General features: G+C 53.5%; 1 protein-coding gene and 2 long non-coding RNA genes across 5 annotated transcripts; 2 read left to right on the top strand and 1 right to left on the bottom strand.

Annotated features, from left to right (window-relative positions):
* Positions 1–6,051: 6,051 nt before the first annotated feature.
* Positions 6,052–8,681, top strand: LOC116449416. Of its 3 annotated transcripts, none has more exons than XR_004242374.1 (4): positions 6,052–6,161; positions 6,595–6,697; positions 6,801–7,830; positions 8,438–8,681. It is a non-coding gene; the product is annotated as an uncharacterized LOC116449416 (long non-coding RNA). The 3 variants fall into 3 exon arrangements; XR_004242373.1 differs by lacking the exon at positions 6,052–6,161 and adding an exon at positions 6,170–6,508; XR_004242372.1 differs by lacking the exon at positions 6,052–6,161 and having other exon boundaries at positions 6,171–6,697.
* Positions 8,682–8,891: 210 nt separating this feature from the next.
* On the top strand, positions 8,892–11,432 carry LOC116449600. The gene is made up of 2 exons (XR_004242462.1): positions 8,892–8,932; positions 11,111–11,432. It is a non-coding gene; the product is annotated as an uncharacterized LOC116449600 (long non-coding RNA).
* Positions 11,433–11,468: 36 nt separating this feature from the next.
* LOC116449491 (serine/threonine-protein kinase pim-2-like) lies at positions 11,469–14,910 on the bottom strand. The gene is made up of 8 exons (XM_032121096.1): positions 14,563–14,910; positions 13,905–14,280; positions 13,532–13,753; positions 13,327–13,430; positions 13,185–13,235; positions 12,503–12,869; positions 11,948–12,124; positions 11,469–11,623 (listed from the first exon to the last, which is right to left on the bottom strand). The coding sequence occupies exons 1-8, from the start codon at positions 14,908–14,910 to the stop codon at positions 11,520–11,522; spliced, it is 1,749 nt and encodes a 582-aa protein (XP_031976987.1). The 3' UTR covers positions 11,469–11,519.
* Positions 14,911–19,259: the final 4,349 nt, after the last annotated feature.

Here is a 19,259-nt window from a genome sequence, read left to right on the forward strand (position 1 = left end):
TCTTGCATACGGTTGTAGAATGGGTATCCTTTTGGCATTGGTCACACCATACAGCCACCTTGCAAATGCGACGAAAATGTCCTTTTTGGCCACAGCGAAAGCAAGTTCCTGACTCTTCTCCTTGTGATTTAATGCCCATCTTTGTAACTGCAGTGGCCAAGAGCTTTGTAGCAGGTTTTACGGCCTCTGCTACCATACTGGCCATAACTTGTCCTTGTTGTTGTTGTACTGCTCGATTGGCTAGCTCGAGCATATCACTTACTTCCGCACCCCTTGGAAGGGTGGCGAGGACACGTTTTGTATTTGGATTGGCTCCTTCAAAGGCCAACAACTTAAACATACTCTGCTTTGCATCCTCTGTCATGTCTCATTGGCTGGCCAGAGCTTGCCAAAGCCTATCGATGAAATGCGAGTATCCTTCAGAATGGCCTTGTCGGATGGTGTCGAAGCTGGGTTGAGGCCGGGAATCAGGTACTGCGTTGAAGGCTTGGCGGGCAAGCTGCACTGACAGATGATGTATGGGCAACAGGTATTGAAGCTGCACTTGTAAATGTCCATATACTCCAGACCCGGTCAACATGTCAGGGTTAATATCATATAGAGGTTCATTCTGCTGTTGCGGACGATTGGCCTCCATCTGTGCTAGTCTTTTCCACTCTCACTCCCGGTGAAGGAACTGGGAAGGTGTCAACAGAAGCCTTGCCAGGTTAGTGCTGTCTATAGGAGAGTTGGTATCTGCTGTAAAAATCCAGTCCAAGGCCATGCGGGTGGCCTCAGATTTTATTCCATGATCTGTTACAGACTTCTTGGCTTGTTGTAAAATTTTCCAGCAATGCTGCTCATATCGTCGTTCACCGTTCTGGAATATGATGGGGCAGGCAATTTGCCCTGCCGCTTCCCAGTCTCCCTCCAGGATAGCATCTTTTATAATTCCAGATCACCTCTGTCCCAATCGAGAAGTAGTGGGAGCGCCCGTGACATAGGGTGGAGGTGGTACATTATCAAAGTCGGGAGGTGGAGCGGAGGGCTCTACTTGAGCCCATTCCTGTAGCTGCAGGGCTGTCTGGGCCACACCCTTTCGGGACTCAGTGGGACCCTGTTGTGGCTCGTGCTTCCGATGGAGCTTTTCTTCTATAGAAGACAGAGCACAATCAAAGGGTGGTTTCATTTGATGCATTGCCTCTTCTACTTGATGAGCCCATCTTTCCAATGCTTGTGGGTTCACGCAAGATCCTGGGGGATGAGCAGGTAGCTCATTTGTCGCCTTTGTCATTGGTATGTCATCATCTGGCAGAGGAACAGTCTGTGGCTCTGGCCGAAAAACAGTCTGTGGCAGAGAAGCAGTCTGTGGTCCGGGATGAATCTCTGCTGGCAGCGGAGGTGGAGGGGGCAGGCAAGCAGGGTAGAGGCGCGGTTGACAAGAAGGACTGCCCGTTGCTCTGCCCATTGACTGGTCGACTGTAACTTCCGCGTTTGCCTTCAGCTTGCTCTGAGGCGCGGTGGCGGTAACTTCCTCTTTTGGCTCTGATTGCAAGAGCTCTTTCTCCTGCTCCTGCAGGAGCTCACTGACAGTCTCAAAGTGCTTCTCTGCTTTCTGCCCTTCTATCGCGCTTGGGCTTTTAAACAGTCCACTCAGCCCCCCGCGCTGTGTAGTTCGGGCAGGAGTGACAACCCCAGCCGGTGTTGCAATTGCCTCCACTGCAGCCGCAGCTAGTTTTGACTCAGCTTGCATATTTTTCAAGGCATTTATAACAGTTCTCCAGGTGGGCCCTAAGTTTGTCATTTCTTTCCCTTTTCTCTGGATAGTACAGTCCCAGAGGTGATCCCCTACTTCCCTCCACTTGGCTGCATCGAAGAGGAGGGGGAGGACTCGCAAATGTCCATGCTCCTGCGCCCATAAAACGAGCTTATTTAGATCCTTTTCCTTGGCCTCCTCCCCTCGCTTAGCAAGGATACTGAGGAGTAATTTCTGTGCTGCCGCAAACTCTAAATCCATGCTAGCAGAGTATCATGGAGGGAAGGTAGCGACCCTTCTTACTGGCCTGACCGATGTCCTTTGACTCGCAGTCGACACTCTCCGCCTGCAGTGTCTCTGTCGCTCGTCATCGTCACCCTTCTTTCGGTGATCAGCGAGCATATCTTCCTCTGAGGAACGGTCCCTGGTCGGGTGCCAGAAATAGCCAGAGATCTGCCAGGATGAACCATGCTTCTCATAGAGATACAATGGAACTCCGTTTATTCTATTGTCAGTACCATAGTTATACCCTAATTCTCCAAGCACGCGTAAGCAAGCTCCATACTATTGGGTTACAGCTACTGTTCACGCGACCTTTAATAGCAAGCGATTGGTTACAGATTAATATGCACACGACTAACTAACATAAGTCTTTCTCTTTCTGTGGTCAGCATCCCCCTCCCCAACATCCTGTTGGCTTGCCACATCAGCATTGCTCCTCTCTTTTTTCCCTAGTCAAGGACAGTTCACTAATATAGCTTGGATTGTGCACGTACACATGTCCCTGTTCACTCAGCCATTTCTCTACAAAACTCCAAGCGCACTTTCATCCTACCAAGATACTCACACCAGGTGTCATGATGTAATTGGTGCCTGAATGGATATTTGTGTCCTTTTCCTAGGCCTTCCCTACACCAAGAACATTCGCCTCACTAACACCTCTTCGGCGTCCCTGACATTCAAGCTCTGCATTCCAGACGGTGGTTCAGGGCCTGTTGTTACCTGCTATGACCAAATGCACAACAATACTGACCCATCCTGGAGGAAGGGAATTCATTTTTATGTGGAGCCAAAGGAGTTTACAATGACTCCCAGCCAAGGGACCATCCTCCCCCAGGGACACCAGGATATTGAGGTATGGGAAGAGCCCAGCTGGTGGGGCTGAAACTTCACTGGAGTGTGGGAGGGCTTTAGCTCTGCCAGCTTTGGGCATCGTGTGCGTGAGAGACCTGTGTGGATACAAAAATGTTGCTAGCAAGAATTTTCTTGGTATTTTCTAAGTCTGTGAGAGACTTTTCTCTCTCACAGAAGATAGTACCAGAGTTCTATAAACAATGAAACACCTGCAACCTTGAGAAGCCTTGTTTATACTATAGTAGAAAAATATTTTGACAATGGATGTTTTAGGATTCTAGACAATCATCCCCAAGGGGTGGCTGATCCCTTGTCCAATTAAACTATGAAGAAGAAAGTCTATAAAAGCTTTGTAAAATAATTAAAGAAATCAATCTTGCTGCACAATTCCTGCCTGCTGGATTTTCTCTCCTCCTCCCTACGGCTGCGGAACACAGTAATATTTTACGGCATTAATAGACCTGCACCGGTGTGAGGCCTCTGTTAGCTGGGTTACTGGGGATGCTCCTGAAGGAGCTGTTTTGTCTCCAAAATCACAAGCTGAAACCATGTACCAGATGATCAGTACAGAAGCCGTTCTTGTGCTTTTGAGAGAGATTTCTTTAATTGAAAGTGGGCAGAGGAAGGATGAGGACAGGAGGTGGCTATTAGAGAGATGTCACTGTATAAAGCAGTTTGCTTTTCTTCCTGGTCTCATTTCTCCTCTCCTGGGGAGCAGATGAGTTGTGTTCACTGCAGGGATCTCCAGGGGAGACAGAAAAAACTCTGCAGCCATGAACTGCCCAGCACCTGCTGGGCCACACTTTGCCCTCAATTTCTTGCTGTAAAGCTGGACTAGTTCTGTTCAAATCAGAAGACTTCCTCTGCATTTATGTCATTGCAGTCAGATGAAAAATAGGCCCCTTAATTTGAATATAATGGTGCATAGAGCTTTACTCTAATGTTTCAATTTAGCTGACCTATGCCCTGATAGAAGGGTGTGTTTAACAAATCCGGTATTGCCAGAAGGCTTGTGTTACTCCCAGAGACTGTGCTCTACACATGGACCAGCAGAAGAATTAAGGCAAAATCCTCCCCTTCCTTGCCATGAAACAAGAACTGGAGGACACCACACGTGGGCAATGAGCTTTTGTAAGGAAGAATTTACTGCTCTTCTCTTCCACCAGGTGACCCTGTGTTCCAACACCGTGATGGAATACTACCGGTATATCCTGGTGGTCATGGAGGATGTTGGTGAGGGAGTGTTGGCACTGAACGTCACGGGCAGGTATCAGCATTTCCCTGGCCTCCCCCAGTGACTTGGGGTGACCTTATAATGTGTATCCCATATCACTGCCTATGCCCAGAAATTAATTCCTGTGCCTTTCTATGCCTCTAAACTGAGCCTGAGAGGGGGAAGGAAAAAAACTGAGCAAAACTTTTTCAAAGCAGTTTGCAGCTTGTTCAAGGTCACACACAGATAGCAATTTGTTTCCCAGCTGCGGCAGGGAAGGGGGGAGCACCCGGCTTGCTGCTCCCAGGACAGTTTTTTTTTTTGGCCAGTGGTTCAGCTGCTTTGTTCTCCGGAGAGAGACGGAGAGTTGAATTTTTCCTTCCCTGGAATTTTGGATTTTCTCCCTTTTCTACTGGACTGCTTGATTGCTTTAACATCAGAGCACATCGAGAGGACTTTCCACCGGGCACAGAGGGCCTGGCCCTGGGCCAAGCCCCAGCTCCGAGGAGACCAAAGGGAGGACTCTAACGCTTTCCCAGGTTTTTCCTCCACAGTGAAAGATTTTATTATTTAGCATTATTTTCCTTTCCCGTGTGTTTGTTAAATAAATAGTTTTATCTGCTTCACTTTCCTTCAAGGAAAATTTATTTTTTCCCGACCCTGGTGGGGGAGGGGTGATTGTGCCTTCTCTCAGAGGATATATTTCTAAATTTGGCCAAACCGGAACACCCAGCACACTGCCGTGCACAGGCTTTGCTGGCTGCAGCTCCCAAGGAGAAGTGTTGCTTAATGACCTTGTGTTCTGCCCAGCTGGACATGAGAACAGCAGTACTTGGAAAGCAGCCTGTGGTGAAAAGCACCCCTGCTTCCACCCCAGCATGACCCTGGGCCTTTTTCTAAAGGGAACAGGAATGATATAATTTATTGGCCTGGTTTTTGGTGCTTGAGGTGGAACAAATTTCCCGAGGGCCTCCTCTCCTTTTTCCTGCAAGAGGTGGAGTTGTGCTGGGTTGTGAGGACCCTGCAGCATTGGTTTGGGACACAGGGAGCAGCTTGCCGAGAGTCAGGGTCTGGTTCTGTTAATGAGGGCACTTGCCAGTGGGGAAGTGGCTCACAGCGAAGGTGGTGAGGGCAAGATCTTATGAAGGGAAAACAGCCCTTAATGTGGCAGGACAGCTCTAGTTTTTGTCCTTCCCTCTGCTTCCCATTTTGAGCTTTAATGTTCTCAGGCTTAACCCAGAAGTTGTTCTTGCTGCAGCCAAATTCCATCCTGCTATGCTGCTGTGGACATCAGTTTAACGACAAGAGGGATGCAGCTCCCTCTCCCAGGCAGAGCCGTCCGGGCAGTGCCTGGGCAGCAGTTTTGTCAAGCAAGTGCAAATGGGGACAGTCAGTGTAGAGACCCGTGGGGTGAAGGACCAAGGGAGCTGTGAGAGGTGGGAGAGGGTGATCACCCACTCCATAGGGCAAGTGGTGGCTTGTGCCCTCCAAGGCTGGGGCAAGCCAGCTGACTTCTCAGGCCAGGGCAACAGCACCATGGGAGAGAAGGGAGTCATTTTTACTGAGACACTGTAGTCTGGTGTTCTTTGAGCCTTGGTGAGCACTGGTCCTTGTTGGCAAGGCTCCCCCAGAGCTCATGGATCACTGGGACTGTTACAGGAGTCCTTTCAAGCCTTCTTGGGTAAAGGAGGGGCTGAGACAGCTGTGGGACAAGTGCTCTGCCTGGGGCACTTGGCAGCCTCTGGGTGCTGCCTCTCAGGGTTTGCCCCTCCTTGACAAGACATGTTTGAGTGGGAAGGCTTTGAAGGCAATTTATCACTGTAGGGCTGTTAAATGTCGATTTGACAGTGACAAATGTGTTACGCTCCATTTCACAATCTTCAGGGGTAAACGTTCTCTATTCTTAGTATCTCTGATTCCCTTGGGGCCATCTCTTTCCCCAGATGCATCGTTCCTAAGCTGACAGCGTACCCCTACATCCTGTGCTACGATGAGTGCCATCTGAAGGAGCCGTACGAGAAGAAGTTCGTCATTGTGAATAACAGCCACATTGCTGCCTGCTACGGGCTTATTGCCCAGGTTTGGCATCGCATCCACCTCCTCCTCTCCAATATTATTGAGGAGATTATTAGGGGAAAAAAAGGGTTTGGTTTGCTGGTTTCTATTCAGTCTTAAAGATCTGCTGAGAACAAGATCCTACCTGAATGTAAACTCTAGGGTGCAGTTTAACCTCCTGAGGAAGCAGTTCATGTTCTAGTCTTCAGGGTGTGGGAGATCTTAGAGGGTTGTGAAAAGCTGCCGCATCCACAGACACCAACGCCTGTGCTGGCAGCCTCCTTGCAGGACCCCCTGAGAATGCTAAACCTACAATTCTTGCATCTTGTTTGTGCCTTTCACCTTTTTCCTGGGGATTTTTAGAAGTGTGTGTGAGTTGCCATTGTGGTGGATGTTAAGGAGTTTAAAGTTTCTTCAGAGGTCCCTCTGAAGTTGCATTTGATTCTGTCCCTTCTAGAAACGCAAGGAAGATACTCCTGTGTTCAGCTCCGAGCCCTGTGGGATTGTCCAGCCTTTCAGCGTAGCAGAGATTCCAGTTACAATCGAAGCCCAAAAATTGGGTGAGTATGACACCAGTGTCCTTATTGGCGTGTTCGGGGATGAAGGAAATCCTCTGGTGAGTGCAAGGGGAGACGTGTGCCTTTGTGCAACTCATCCTGGCAGGGTGCAAAGCGTACACGGATTCTTCAAATTGTATCGGTGTTCGTATCGTGACTTTGGCCGGCTCCCCTGCGCTCGGAACCCTCCCCCCCGCCGCTAAAGGTGAATGTTTCTTTTTTTTTCCCCCAAAAGCCCAGAATTTCAGCTGGAGAGTGGTAGTTGTCCCTAAAGAAATAACTTGAGCAGGATTGAGCTGTTTAAGCTTTTTTAGCTTTCCCTGTTGTGGTTTGGTTTGTTTTTTTTTCAAATCTTTCTTGCCTGCTTTCTGGAACAGAGACAGGTTTTACGGAGCACTGGAACGTGGGCGGATATCTACCCAAGTCCAAGACTGATAGAATTTGTCATGATCCCAGCGCTACGTTGTAATACACAAACCTTTCACCTCATCAATGAGGGTTTTGTCGCTGCAGACTTCAGGATGGAGGTCGTACCCCCCCTACAGGGTCCCCAAGTGCAGGATCTCAAAGATTGAGTAATAGTTTTGGGTGCAGATTAATACAAAATACAGTAACAGGATGAATCACCACAGAACAAACATTTTGGAGGAAAACACCAGGTCCTGTCAGCATCTCCTGGAAAATGCTACATTGCCATTATAAACATATTTCTCTTAGCAATGATGACATCAGAAGGGCAGCTTATCAGACATTGTTTCTGGTCCATATTAAGACCTGGAAATGAAGACAGTCTCCAAGCTATTAACACCTCAAATTGTTCATTGGGAGCAATCTGATGACCAAGGGAAATATCGCTACTCCCATACTGTTTTCCATCTTGTCTTCTCTTCTAGCCTCATTCCCTGCTTTTGTCGGTTCAAATTCACAAATGGGGGCTACCGTTTCCATTGGCTCTACTGGACCATGGCATGTTACAGACCACCTGAGGAGGAGGGCCAGAGCCTCACATCTGTCAGTAGCTCCAGGGACAAAGAGGATTCCCAGAGCCCCTGTTTCAGCTGCAGCCACGGTCAATGGAGCTGCAGCCAGACGAGTCAGCTCACATGGTGGTGCAAGGCTTCTCCAGCGTTCCGCAGGTGAGGTCCCCACCAAGGGCTGAGCCTGGGGAACCATCAGATCCCCTCCCCTGGGCTTGTTCCGCAGTCCCTTGACATTTGCCTGGGGGAATGAGCAGGGGCCTTCAAGAAACTGGTTTAAGGCCACACGTTTCCATGGCAGCACCAGTTGTTTTCCTTGCTGGCCACCATCAGGCCAGCTAAGGCTTTATCGTGATTTCACATCTACCAAAACCCAGTGCTGATCCCAAAATAGGGGTGGAAAGAAATACTGCTCTTTTGGGCAAACAGTGTTGCATGCTGAGTCAGCAAGGAAAGACAGAGAAATAAGTTACACTTAGACTAGGAGCCCAAGAAGAAAGTGAATTAAACAAGTGCCAAGTGGTTTATCTGGGGTATGCACAGAGTAAGACAAAAGCTGTGTGAGAAGGGAGGGAAGGTCTCACAAGTGCCTTTTGTGGCTGTTGGGGTGCAGTGTTAGAGACAATTGAGTGCAGAATAAATAAGCTGCATCACAGGAAGAAAAGGGGGCAGTGACCATAACTCTGTGGCAGGAATAGGGCCCGTGGTGGGTGGTGAGCCAATTTGCTGGATGCCAGCACCCGCTGGTGACAAGTGTCTCTTGCAGGCAGGCGGCGCAGGATTACGTGCTGTGTGAAGCCACCACTGGGAAAAGCACAACCGCAGAGCCAATAACAGAAACAGTCCTTACTTGTGAGTTTATTGATCCCTCTATAGAAGTATCAGCCAAAGAATTCCCTTTCCGAGTGGAGAAGGTAAGTCTCTGGATTGCAACCTGGCATTTAACAGCACAGCTGAGGAGGGTGTGTGTTGCAGTGGGGATACTGCAACATGCATATACCAAACCAGGAGTCCTGTGGAAAGGAATTATATATGGACGGATTCTTGCTAGATGTTTCAGAGAGATGTTTATTTCTCCAGCTGCATGGCCAGGGCTCTGCCGAGGAACTGGTCCAGTCACCGGACCAAGGGTCCTTCGCCCGCACAGGGGAACACAAACCAACCAATGGGAACGAGGCTGAGCAGGGGCAGGGAAACCGCGTGTCTGTGCCCTCAGGGCCCCTCTCCCAGGGCTACACGGCGGGGGAGGAGACCCCAACAGGTGTGTGCTTGTGTGCAGTGTTAAAGTCCCTCTTTTTACCCTTCCTGAGGCACTTTGTAAAGTGAGTGAGGATGCTTTTAGAGATGAGACTGGTGTTTAACTTCCCCAAAGTAAAATTGCAGTAACAGCTGCACTGCCAAGGGGGATCGTGGCCACTTACAGAGAAATACCAGTTTCTCTGCTCACTATAAAGGGAGATTTTTGAGGATCCTCTATTACCGCAGGCCTGGTTCCTACGGTATATCACCATGTCCCGCAGCCATAGGGAGGAGGAGGAGGAGAAGATCCAGCAGGCAGGAATTGTGCAGCAAGATTGATTTCTTTAATTATTTTACTAACTCTTTTATAGACTTTTTTCTTCATAGTCTAATTGGACAAAGGACCAGCCACCCCTTGGGGGTGATTGGCTAAAATCCTAAAACATCCATTGTCAAAATATTTTTCTACTATACCATAAACAAGACTTTCCAAGGTTGCAGGTGGCTTGGTTGTTTACATTCCCTGCTACCGCTTCTGTGAGAGAGAAAAATCTCTCACGGACTTAGAAAATAACAAGAAAATCCTCGCTAACAGCATTTTTGTACCTACAATCCTCCATGGCAGGGTGATGTCTAAACACTGATACTGTTGGGAAGCTGGGGAAAATGGGGATTCCTGTGAATTCCTCAGGCTTACAAGGAAAAACCCATCATCTCCTGTGTCTCTTTGCCTTCTCTGCTGTTGGCATGAATGCTTTATGGTATAGCTATATGGTATAGCTCTGTGCATTTCCCCAAGCCTCACCTGCCTCAAAGGACCCCCAGACATCCTGAAGCTGCAGTGACAATAACACTGGGGCAGAGCAGGTGCCCTTTAGTCTCTGGATCCCAACTCCTGCGTCATCTTTCCTTCTCCTGCAAGTTGTCTGAAAAAGAGATGTTTCATTATTTGGTTTCTGTAGTTTCAGGCCTCTCCTCTGGTTCTCAGGCTTCCATTGAATCACAGAATCCCTGGAACAGGCAGTTCAGATGTAATTAAGAAGCTTTTCAGCTCTCCCTGATTCTGCCTGGCTTCTGCTCAATGCCACACACACTGAATTATCACGTACTATAGCACAGCACCTGTTTGGTATCAGTACATCCAGAACTAGTTTCCCAAACTCTCTGGTTTCTTTAAACCATGCAGGAAGCCCAGCACAATGCATAGAAAGGAAAGAAGAGCCTAGGCTGATCAGAGCTTTGAAGCCACAGACACCTTGTCCCTGTAGCAAGGGCAGCAGGACACAGGTTGCAGATGAACTCCTTTTATGAGGCTGCTAGAGCCAATAAGGTTGTAAGAAATGACTGTACGTGAGTGAAGATCATCTAGTGCTGTTCTGCCCGATAGAGAGACAAAACTAGAGACAAATGCTCTGGATTCACTTTCTGCTTTAGATCTTGTTCAAGCAGCTGCCTCCTCTCAGGGGCCTATTCCCTCATCTGTACGTGGGAGTGTTTCCTTGTCCCCCAGAGGATGCTGTGGTTTCTAAACATGAAAAGCATCTGCTATAAAGAAAAATCTCCTGGAAGGGTAGAAGCAAATAGAAAGGGTAATAGAGATGGATGCCCTTCTGGGGCTGAAAAATGTGAAATGCAGCAGAAGCAGGAGGAGGTCTGTGGCCACTTGAGGTTGTTTTTCCTTGTCTCCCTCCCTTGCTGGCCAGGAGGTGCTATGAGCATTCAGTGATTCTTTGTTGGCATAGCAAAGTCTCCAGAAGGGAGCTGGGGAGAAATACCACTCCTTCCCCCCAGTGTTCTAAAGCTCTGGGCTACACGGTGCAACAAAGTTACCAAGAATCACTCCGTTACATAACACAACTCCCGAATGTGAGACGGGGTTAGAGGCTGGTAACACCAGGGGGGTTCCCTTGGAGTCTCTAGGGATCACTTTCTCTGCCGCTCCTTCCTCTGCAGCGGGGGTGCCCTCACGCTCTTTCCCTGCCCCAGCGTGGGAGGCTGAGCCTGCTGGAGGTGTCCATCTGTCCCAGAGTCTCTTTTGGTATCTGCGCATCCCTGCACAGCTCCTGTAGACGCTGCTGTCCCCTGAATCCAGGCAGACCGGGCTGCATTTGCCTGCTGCCAGTGTGAGGGGAAGAAAGAGCAAGCGTTCGTTAGGGCTTGACCTGAAATGACATTTTGATGCTTCTGCTTTTTGTCACAGCTTTGGAACCTGAGCAGCATCTCTGTCCCTGCCACCTGCTGGCCCTTGGAATGCACACATGAGCCCACGTATCACTTCTGGTGAACCCAAGTGGCCGCGTCAGTTTGAAAGGGCAGCTGTTGTCTCACTGTTGCATTTCTTGGCTGGTTACAGCCCCTCCGGCCTGTAATACAGCCTGTGCTTGAAGACACAAAACTGCCATGATGCTTTGAGGAAAGGCATCAAAAGCTTGACAAAGGCTGAAGGGAACACTCTGATTACCCCTTTTCCCAAGAGGGTTCTTTAGCTGAAGTTGCTAAACAGGGCCAGACTTGACACCGCGGCATGGGTTTGTGGTTGTTTTATTTCTCAAGCCCTCAGTCCTGCGTGGGACTCGGTAACCGGGTGCTGCAGAGGCTCCGGCAAGGCATCAAAGACGCCTGCCCCGCACCCAAGGGTGGCGCAAGATCTCCTCCAGCGCTGGCCTGTCCGCGGGGTGCTTGGACAAACACCAGCGGATCAGATGTTGGCACTCTGGGGAGAGAAGCCAGAAAGCGCCGGTCACTTGCAGAAGGCTCCTGCCCAGCTGCTCCCGGTGCCCACAAGGCCCGGGCCGTGCTGCGTGTGCTCAGAGCTGTGCCAGCCTCCCGGCTGACTCTGCCCTTTGCGGGACAGCGGCACGGCAGGACACGCACCACCTCCTTCAGCCAAGCGGGCCACACCAACCCTGTTGTCACGGGCCGCCTCCTGCGGCCAGCCCTTGAGGGCAGATGGGCCTCCCGCGGAGCTGCGTGAGGGCCACGCTGGGCTGCGCGGTGCCATCTGCCAAAGCCTGCCTTCTTGGGGCCGGACACCAACCTGGAGAGACCTGCTGCCAGAAGAAGAACTGCCCCGACACGATGTCACGGTCCTCCTGGAAGGGCATGTTCCCGCAGACCATGACGTACAGCAGCACGCCCAGGGACCAGATGGTTGCCGAATGGCCGTGGTAGCAGCCAAGGCAGATCCACTCGGGTGGGCTGTACATGTGTGTTCCTAGGGGACACAGGCAGTGCTGTCCAGGCGCAGGCTGCTGGCTTCCAGAAGCAGGGGCTGCACCGGTGGCCACAACTTCCCCCCGAGGCCACCGGGCGTCCCCCAGCCAGTTGGCCAAAGCCAGGAAACCATTCTGCAAGGCAAACAAGGCCAGCAGAGCAGCCCAAGCCCTTGCGGGCCTGCCAAGCCGAGCGGCCGGGGCCTGGCTTTGGCAGCCCCCCTCTGTGGGCAGGGCTGGCAGCCGGCTCCTGGGGCACAGCATCTGCCCCGTGCCAAAGGGCAGCCGGCAGCCGGCTGAATGCCGCACCCCGCAGCCCAGGAGGGAATGGGGCCGTGCAGTGCCTGGCACTGGGAGCAGGGCCCGGCCTGTGGGCTCACCGGCAAATCGCGTGAAGGCCTGCTCCTGGAGGAAGGTGCCGCAACCAAAGTCGATGAGCTTCAGGTCGCCACTCTCCGGGTCCACGAGGAGATTCTCTGGCTTGATGTCCCGGTGCAGGACGCCACAGGCGGTGCAGTGCCGCACGGCCTCCAGCACCTGGCAGAAAAGCCAGCGCGCCATCTCCTCGCACAGGAACCCCTGCTCCAGCAGGAAGGCCAGGAGATCCTGCGATGGCTCCGGACGCTCCATCACCAGCAGGAAGCTGTCAGGCAGCTCAAACCAGTCGAGGAGCTGGATGATGTTGTGGCAGCCAGAGCCCACCTTCTCCATGAGCACGATCTCCATGGGAACACGGGTGCCGTCGGGCTGTGAGGAGGAGACAGTGCCTCCAGCAGGCCTGATGCTGCCCTGTGGCTCTGCTGCCCCGTGCCTGGGATGCCCCAGTGCCCCCTTGGGCAGCCTCCCTGGTGCTTGGGCTTCCTCCCGCCCAGGGGATGCTTGGGGGGTGCCCCCCTGCGCGGCCCCACCACCGGTGTTCGGCATCCCCGGGCCCGCCATGCTCCGGCTCGCACGCTGAGCCCACGCCCGCTCCCCCCGCCCTGCGCCGCCTCCCGCCCCCGGGGCCCGGCCTTATCCCTGCCCGCCGCGCCCCGCTCTGTCGCGGTGGCCCCGCTCACTCACCAGCTCGTACCACTGCAGGACGCTCTCCCGGGCCACGCGTTTGATGGCCACCTGCAAGCCCACGAGAGACGGGGCTGAGCTCAAGCCCTGCCCCGCCCCGCCCCTGGCCCTCCTCCCGCGCCCCGCCGTCCCGGCCACTTACCGGGCTCCCGTCTGAGAGGCGGATGCCCGAGAAAACGGTGCCGAAGCCACCGCTGCCCAGCTGCGGGCCCAGCTGGTACAGCTCCTGCAGCTTCTTCTTTTGCCCTGCGACCGAGACCGAGCCATCAGCCTTGCGCCCAGGGCCCCCCCGGCCAAGTGCCCGCGAGTGAAGCGGGCCGAGCCACCGCGGGCCACGTTGCTCTGACCTGCTTCCTGCTGCGCGCCGGGCAGCGGCCACCGCCTTGCAGCCGTCGGGCTGGCGAGCGGCAGAGCTGGGGCAGGGGAGCGCGCAGAGGCGGCTGCAGGAGCCGGAGGGCAGCGGGGCAGGGCGGCACCGTCGCTGTCCCCGGCGTCGTGGGCTGGACTCTGCTGTTGAGGACGGCCGGGGCTACAGCCCGAGGACTCGCACAGGGGGGTGTCAGGAGCAGCTGCAAAACAGGGAGGGGTTTTTTGAAGCCGTGGCCTCAGAAGCACTGGAAACAGCCAGAGACTCTGCTGCTCTCAAGGGCCCTGGCCTGGCCTGGGGATGCCCCTCAAGAGCCCCGAGGGAGCCTCAGACGGCTCCTCAGAAGATCTCACCTGCTACCAGAAAGGCCTTCCTGGTAGTCGGTGGCCGTCTCGGAGCAGCTTCCTGGAGATGGAGAAACCTCCTGGGTCTCTTGAGGGTCGTCTCCGCCACCAGGCACAGGCTGTTGCCAGCTGGCACAGCCGGCACAGCGTCCTGGGAGCTGTGGGCTGGCAACTGCTGGCTCCAGCTCACTTGCTGCTCCGCCACCTGCTCCTGAGAAGGCTCCCCTGGATCGGGCTGGGCTCCCACTTGGACTTCTGGGCTTTCCCTGGCCACATCAGTTGTCAGGGTTGCGCCCGTATTGTTGAAGTCCGTGAGTCCAAGGGAGCTGGGAGACCTGTCCACAGGCTCTGCACCTTCTGCAGGCTGACAGGTCTCACTGAGCGTCTGCGGGGGATAGAGGCTGTCAGAGATAGCCGAGGCTCGTGGCAGGATGGAGGATCTCTGACAGCCTGAGCTTCTTGCCTGGATGGCGGGTCCCTCGTGGTGTGCCATCCTTGCAAGGGTTGAGGCTCTCCCAGGGACGGAGAATCTTGCTGGGAGCAGCCTCTTGAAGGGATGGAGGCTCCTGGAGGAGCTGGACGAGCCACAGCAGGGCAGGTGGCCTCGCTTCAGCAGCTCCTCCAGTTCTTTCCACAACGCCTGCCACATCCCAGAGTAGAGCGGCACCCATGTCCCATTGCAAGCCCAGAGCAGCAGCATCAGTTCCTGCAGCTCCTGGGCCACGGCCACGCAGGGGCCGCAGCTGCAGGGGCTGTGCAGGGGGCTCGCGGGAGCACGTGGCCGCTTGCGAGGGGTCGCCCGAGGCCTGGAGGACCTGGGAGCCACAGGGGCTCCTCGCTTCCTCTGTGAGCCTCTGGGCTGCACCCCGGGGCGCTTGCGCCTCTTCAATGTCCGTGCCTGCCGCCTCCGTGGTTGCCAGTGGCCAACGGCCCACCAGACAGCCACAGTGGCCAGCAGCAGGACAAGCACAATCACCAGGACGCCACCGTCACACATGGCTCCGGCACGTCCCATCGCGACTGCACTGGCAGCTGCAGGTGCTGGCCTGTGTTACGTAGCGACTGCGTGGTGATGTCACAGTGCTGTGGGCCAGGACAGCCGTGTGACATCCCAGCCCTGCCTCTCGCCAGCGCTCAGCCCCTTTGTGCCGTCACAGCCCTGTGCCCACCTCAGGGATCAGCAGAACCAGCTCATCTCTGAAGATGCACATGGCCAGAAAAAGCCTGGCAGTAAGAACAGGAGCTCAGCCTGCTGCAGGGAATCATTCCCTGCAGCAAGTGGCACATCAGGAAGAGTGCTGCTGCCACCAGTGTCAAGCCCGTGGCTCCCAGGACACTGCAGCGGTACCAACTGGAAACACCCACTACTCTGTTCCTGAGAAGATCTTCCAGAGACAAAGGCAGTTGAAGTTCCTGTGTCTCTGGGGAGCTCTCCTGAACTGGCTGTCGAGGGCAGGAAGAGTTTTCTGTAACAACTCACCGACTTCTGTGTTGCCTCTTTTCTAAATAAGTCAGGATTTCCCAAGGAGCGCTCATGGTCCTCCCACTGCTCTGGTTTTGATGGGCACAGGGTTTCTTTTTTCCCAATTGCTGGCACACGCTGGGTTCAGATTCACGATGGGAATGCTGTGGATCAAACAGGGGTGGTTTGGTTTCTGCTGAGCAGGGCTTGCCCTCTTCAAGGACTTTGCAGTGTCCCTTGGTACAGTGCATGTTTTCCACTGGGAAGGGAGGGAGGAGTGTTGAAGACAGAGGCAAAGAATGCATTAAACACCTGGGCTGTGTCCCTGTCCCTGTTTGTGAGGTGACCATCCACATCCTGAAAGGGGACAATGTTATTTCTACAATGTTTTTTTCCACTAATATATTTAAAAACACTCTTTTTATTGTGCCCCACATTTCTTCCTCTCCAGCTGAGCTTTCACTGCACCAAAGTTCTCCCTACAGTGGCAAGAGACATCTCTGTGGAAGGAATGAGAAGGAGGTGTCTTTACAAACTATCTGTGGGCCTGATGGTAGATAAAGCCAGATACTGATAGGTGAAAGAAGCAAAGCGAGGAACCACAAATTCCATAGGAATTCCACTAATTGACACAGACTGTTACTCACTCAAGACTCTGCTAATCCCTGGATTTAGAGAAAAAGAACAGACACAAGGAAAAGAATGAGGGTGGGGGGTACACATTAGAAAGGGGGTTGGTATTAAGCCATTCGGGAAGTCTGTACCTCTCAAGTACCTCAGCCAGTGGGGAAGGAGAGAGGGAAATGCAGCTGGGAAATTAGGAGAAAAAGGAAGCTGCGTCCTCTAACAATTTGAGAGATCCCATGGGAAATGCCCATGACTTCTCCCTTTATTCGAATAAAATAACAGGACTGCTCTGTCTCTTGTTTGGACATAAACCTGTGGTGTTTGTGGATTAATTTTCCTGACATCTGTATTCTTCTGCTGACCTTGCTTCCACTGGGCACACAGCTTTCTTTTCCATCCTCTTTCCCAGAGAAGATGCCTTCTGCCTCGTCTGCTTGGCTTCCGACATTTGGGAATCGCCTGCTCCTGCGCCCTTAGGAGGTGATGTTTCAAAATTGACCAGCACTGATGGACCCCAGCACCTGCAAAAACATTGTCCCTGGAGACCGTGCTTACCAGTTCCGTGAGCAGTCTGAGGTCTGCTCTCCTCATGCCCCGAGCTGAGGTTTTGCTGGCCCTTTTCCTCTTGTCAGAGGTTGGAAACTCGATTTATCTGTGGTCACTGTGGCCAAGACGGCCGCCAGTCCCCACTTGGCTCAGGGCACGTGGGACTCAGACGGCGGCCTGGCTCCAGGGGGCTGAGCTGGAGAGTCCTGGGCTGTAGGGGGCTCCCCTCTTACCTGGGAGGAGGCTCCCTGGGGAGGAAGAAGGGTCTGGCATGAGCCACAAGGCCCCTGGCCAAGGGACGGTAGCGGGGGACATGTCCGTAGCGGATGCTGTCTAGGAGGAGCTGTGGCAAGGAGTGGCTGTGGGGCTGGGGGTGTCACAGAGCTCAGAGAGGGTGTTCCCCCAGCCCAGCAGGCAGAAAGCCCCTGGCTCACAGCAGGAGCCAAGTTCCAGGTCACCAGGAACAGCCCCCTCCCTCACCAGTGCTCCCAGCCTCCCACAAGGGTTGGTTATGCCCATGGGTGCTGCCAAGGTTCCCCATGGGAACAGGGCTGGACACCCTAAAAAGGGGAATCAACACCCCAGAGGCAAAGCCAGCGCAGGGGGGAATGAGTGGGATGAGTGTGAGAGGACCACCTCTACCCCTCCCATCCCGCACCAGGGAGCAGGGACCTTCCTGGGACAGCTCCAGGAGGATATTCAGGACCATTTTTTCCTGGGACAGGGGTGCCAAGGAGATCCAGGAGGGATCAGTGTCCAGCCCTGTGTCCTGGGACACCTTGCACCCTGTTCCCCACAGCCCTGATTTTCAGGAAGGAGCCACAGGAGCCTCCTGGCCATTGATGGATTTTTCTTTCAGGAATTCACTGTGGAGCTCGTTTCTCTTTTTTTTCCTCTTTCTGAGCTCCTGTAAACACGGCATAGAGCTGGAAGGGGCGGGGCGGGGCGGAGAAGACCCAGCTGGGGAAGTCTTGAGGGGTTCTGTGTCTCTGGCACCCTGCTTTCCTCCTCTCCCTTTCGTGGAGGTGTGGGCTGGGAACGGAGCATCTTCCCCGGGTGGCCGCGGTGCCCCGGATCCCTGCCCTGAGTGGAGGGACAACACCGGGCGCCTCTGGCCTGCCCCACGCAGCCAGGGTGTCCCACAGAGCTCCTCCAAACCCCTGCTCTTGGCCGCCAGGGGCCTAATTAGTGACGTATTAACGAGGGACGAACTAAGGGCACTAATTAGGGAGGGGAGGGCGGGGAGGGGGCGTGGCCAGGGCCTGAGCGGCGCCAGGGGGCGTGGTCGGAGCGGGGGCGGGGCCAGCGCTGAGGGGAAAAGGGCGGGAAAAGGCTCGGTGCTGCTGAGGGGAAGCGTCGGGAAGGAGGGGACAGAGGGATATTGCTGGGAAAAAGGGAGAAACAAGAGCTCTTGGGGGCCTGAAACCACTAACAGTGGTGGAGGGGAGCCCAACACACTCCTCCTATGTATGCCTATCCTTTACACAGGGGAAGCCGTGGCTAAAATCCAGGAAAAACAGTGCTGTGGATCCAAGGAATCAGAAGCAGGATCTGTGTGAAGGGTGCCCCTCACGGGAGGCACATGAATCGAACTGAGCGAGGCTGGGGCAGGAGGGTCACGCCCAGCAGAGAAGGGGGACAGTCTGTCCATGCCAAGGCCCAGGGCAGCCCTGTGCCGGGAAACGCGCAGGGAGCGGATCCTTGAGCTGCTGCACGTTCGCGCTGCCCTCGCTCAGCCGGGAGCCCCCTCCTTGCCCAGGGGGAGCTGGTGGCAGTGGGGAGTGGGAGAGGGAAAGATCTGTCCTACACCTCCATGGACTCCGATGCCGCGTTCATGGGCTGTGCCAAATGGCTGCCCTGTTGGGAACAGAACCAGAGACCTCCATCAACATCCTGATTTACTGCTCCAGAAAAAGAAAAATCCCAAACATTAATTCCAAGGGGGAAAATTGAATATCACCTCGGCATCTGGAGATCTATTACCTGAATCCAGTCATGAGTTTCCTTCAGGTCTCCTCCCTCGGGACCAGTTAAACAGGAGGTGGGGTTAAACCCTTCCCCCCTACTTAATTCTAAATCCTCCTGTTCCATGAGAGGCTCTTTTGGTCAACAAAGCCTCAACTTGATGTGAAGCTTAAGGGTTAGAGAGCCTCCTGCCGTCCTCAGTTACCATGAAAGCCGTGGCTGCACAATTTTGCAAACAATGGGACCACCCCTCGCCGAGGGGTCTAACATTTCAGAAGAATGGGCCATCGGCCTTCAAGTACCGCCCCGTGGTGTTCTTGCACTAGAACTCCTCTGGCGTGGTCCTGTTCAACATCTACATAAAATGCAAATACTTCTTCCCTGTCTGGAAGGGCTAGGGCAGGAGCCTCAGTTCATCTGCTTTTTAACCCTTTAAAATTCTGCCAGGTTCTCACCTGGCAGGATAGCAGTGTTATAGGGAGACATCCGTGGCTCCAAAAGACCTGCCCTTAACAGGGACTCAGTAACAGGCTGTAACCCCTTCCTTCCCTCCTGAAAGAGGGTATTGCTTTTTAAACAACACTTGTCCTGGTGGCTTCAAAGTGATTTGGAGAGGTTCTATATCTAATTTTCCACATTTCCCTGGAACTACCCACACTTCCGGGTTTATTTCAGCATAGGCCTTCTCCGGCATTTGACAGACAGTTACAGCAGTGGTAGCTTCCTTATCACCTTTCACAATATTAATTTACATTCCCAGTTTA

This window comes from Corvus moneduloides, chromosome 11 (genome assembly GCF_009650955.1).
Source record: "Corvus moneduloides isolate bCorMon1 chromosome 11, bCorMon1.pri, whole genome shotgun sequence".
Taxonomy (NCBI): Eukaryota; Metazoa; Chordata; class Aves; order Passeriformes; family Corvidae; genus Corvus; species Corvus moneduloides.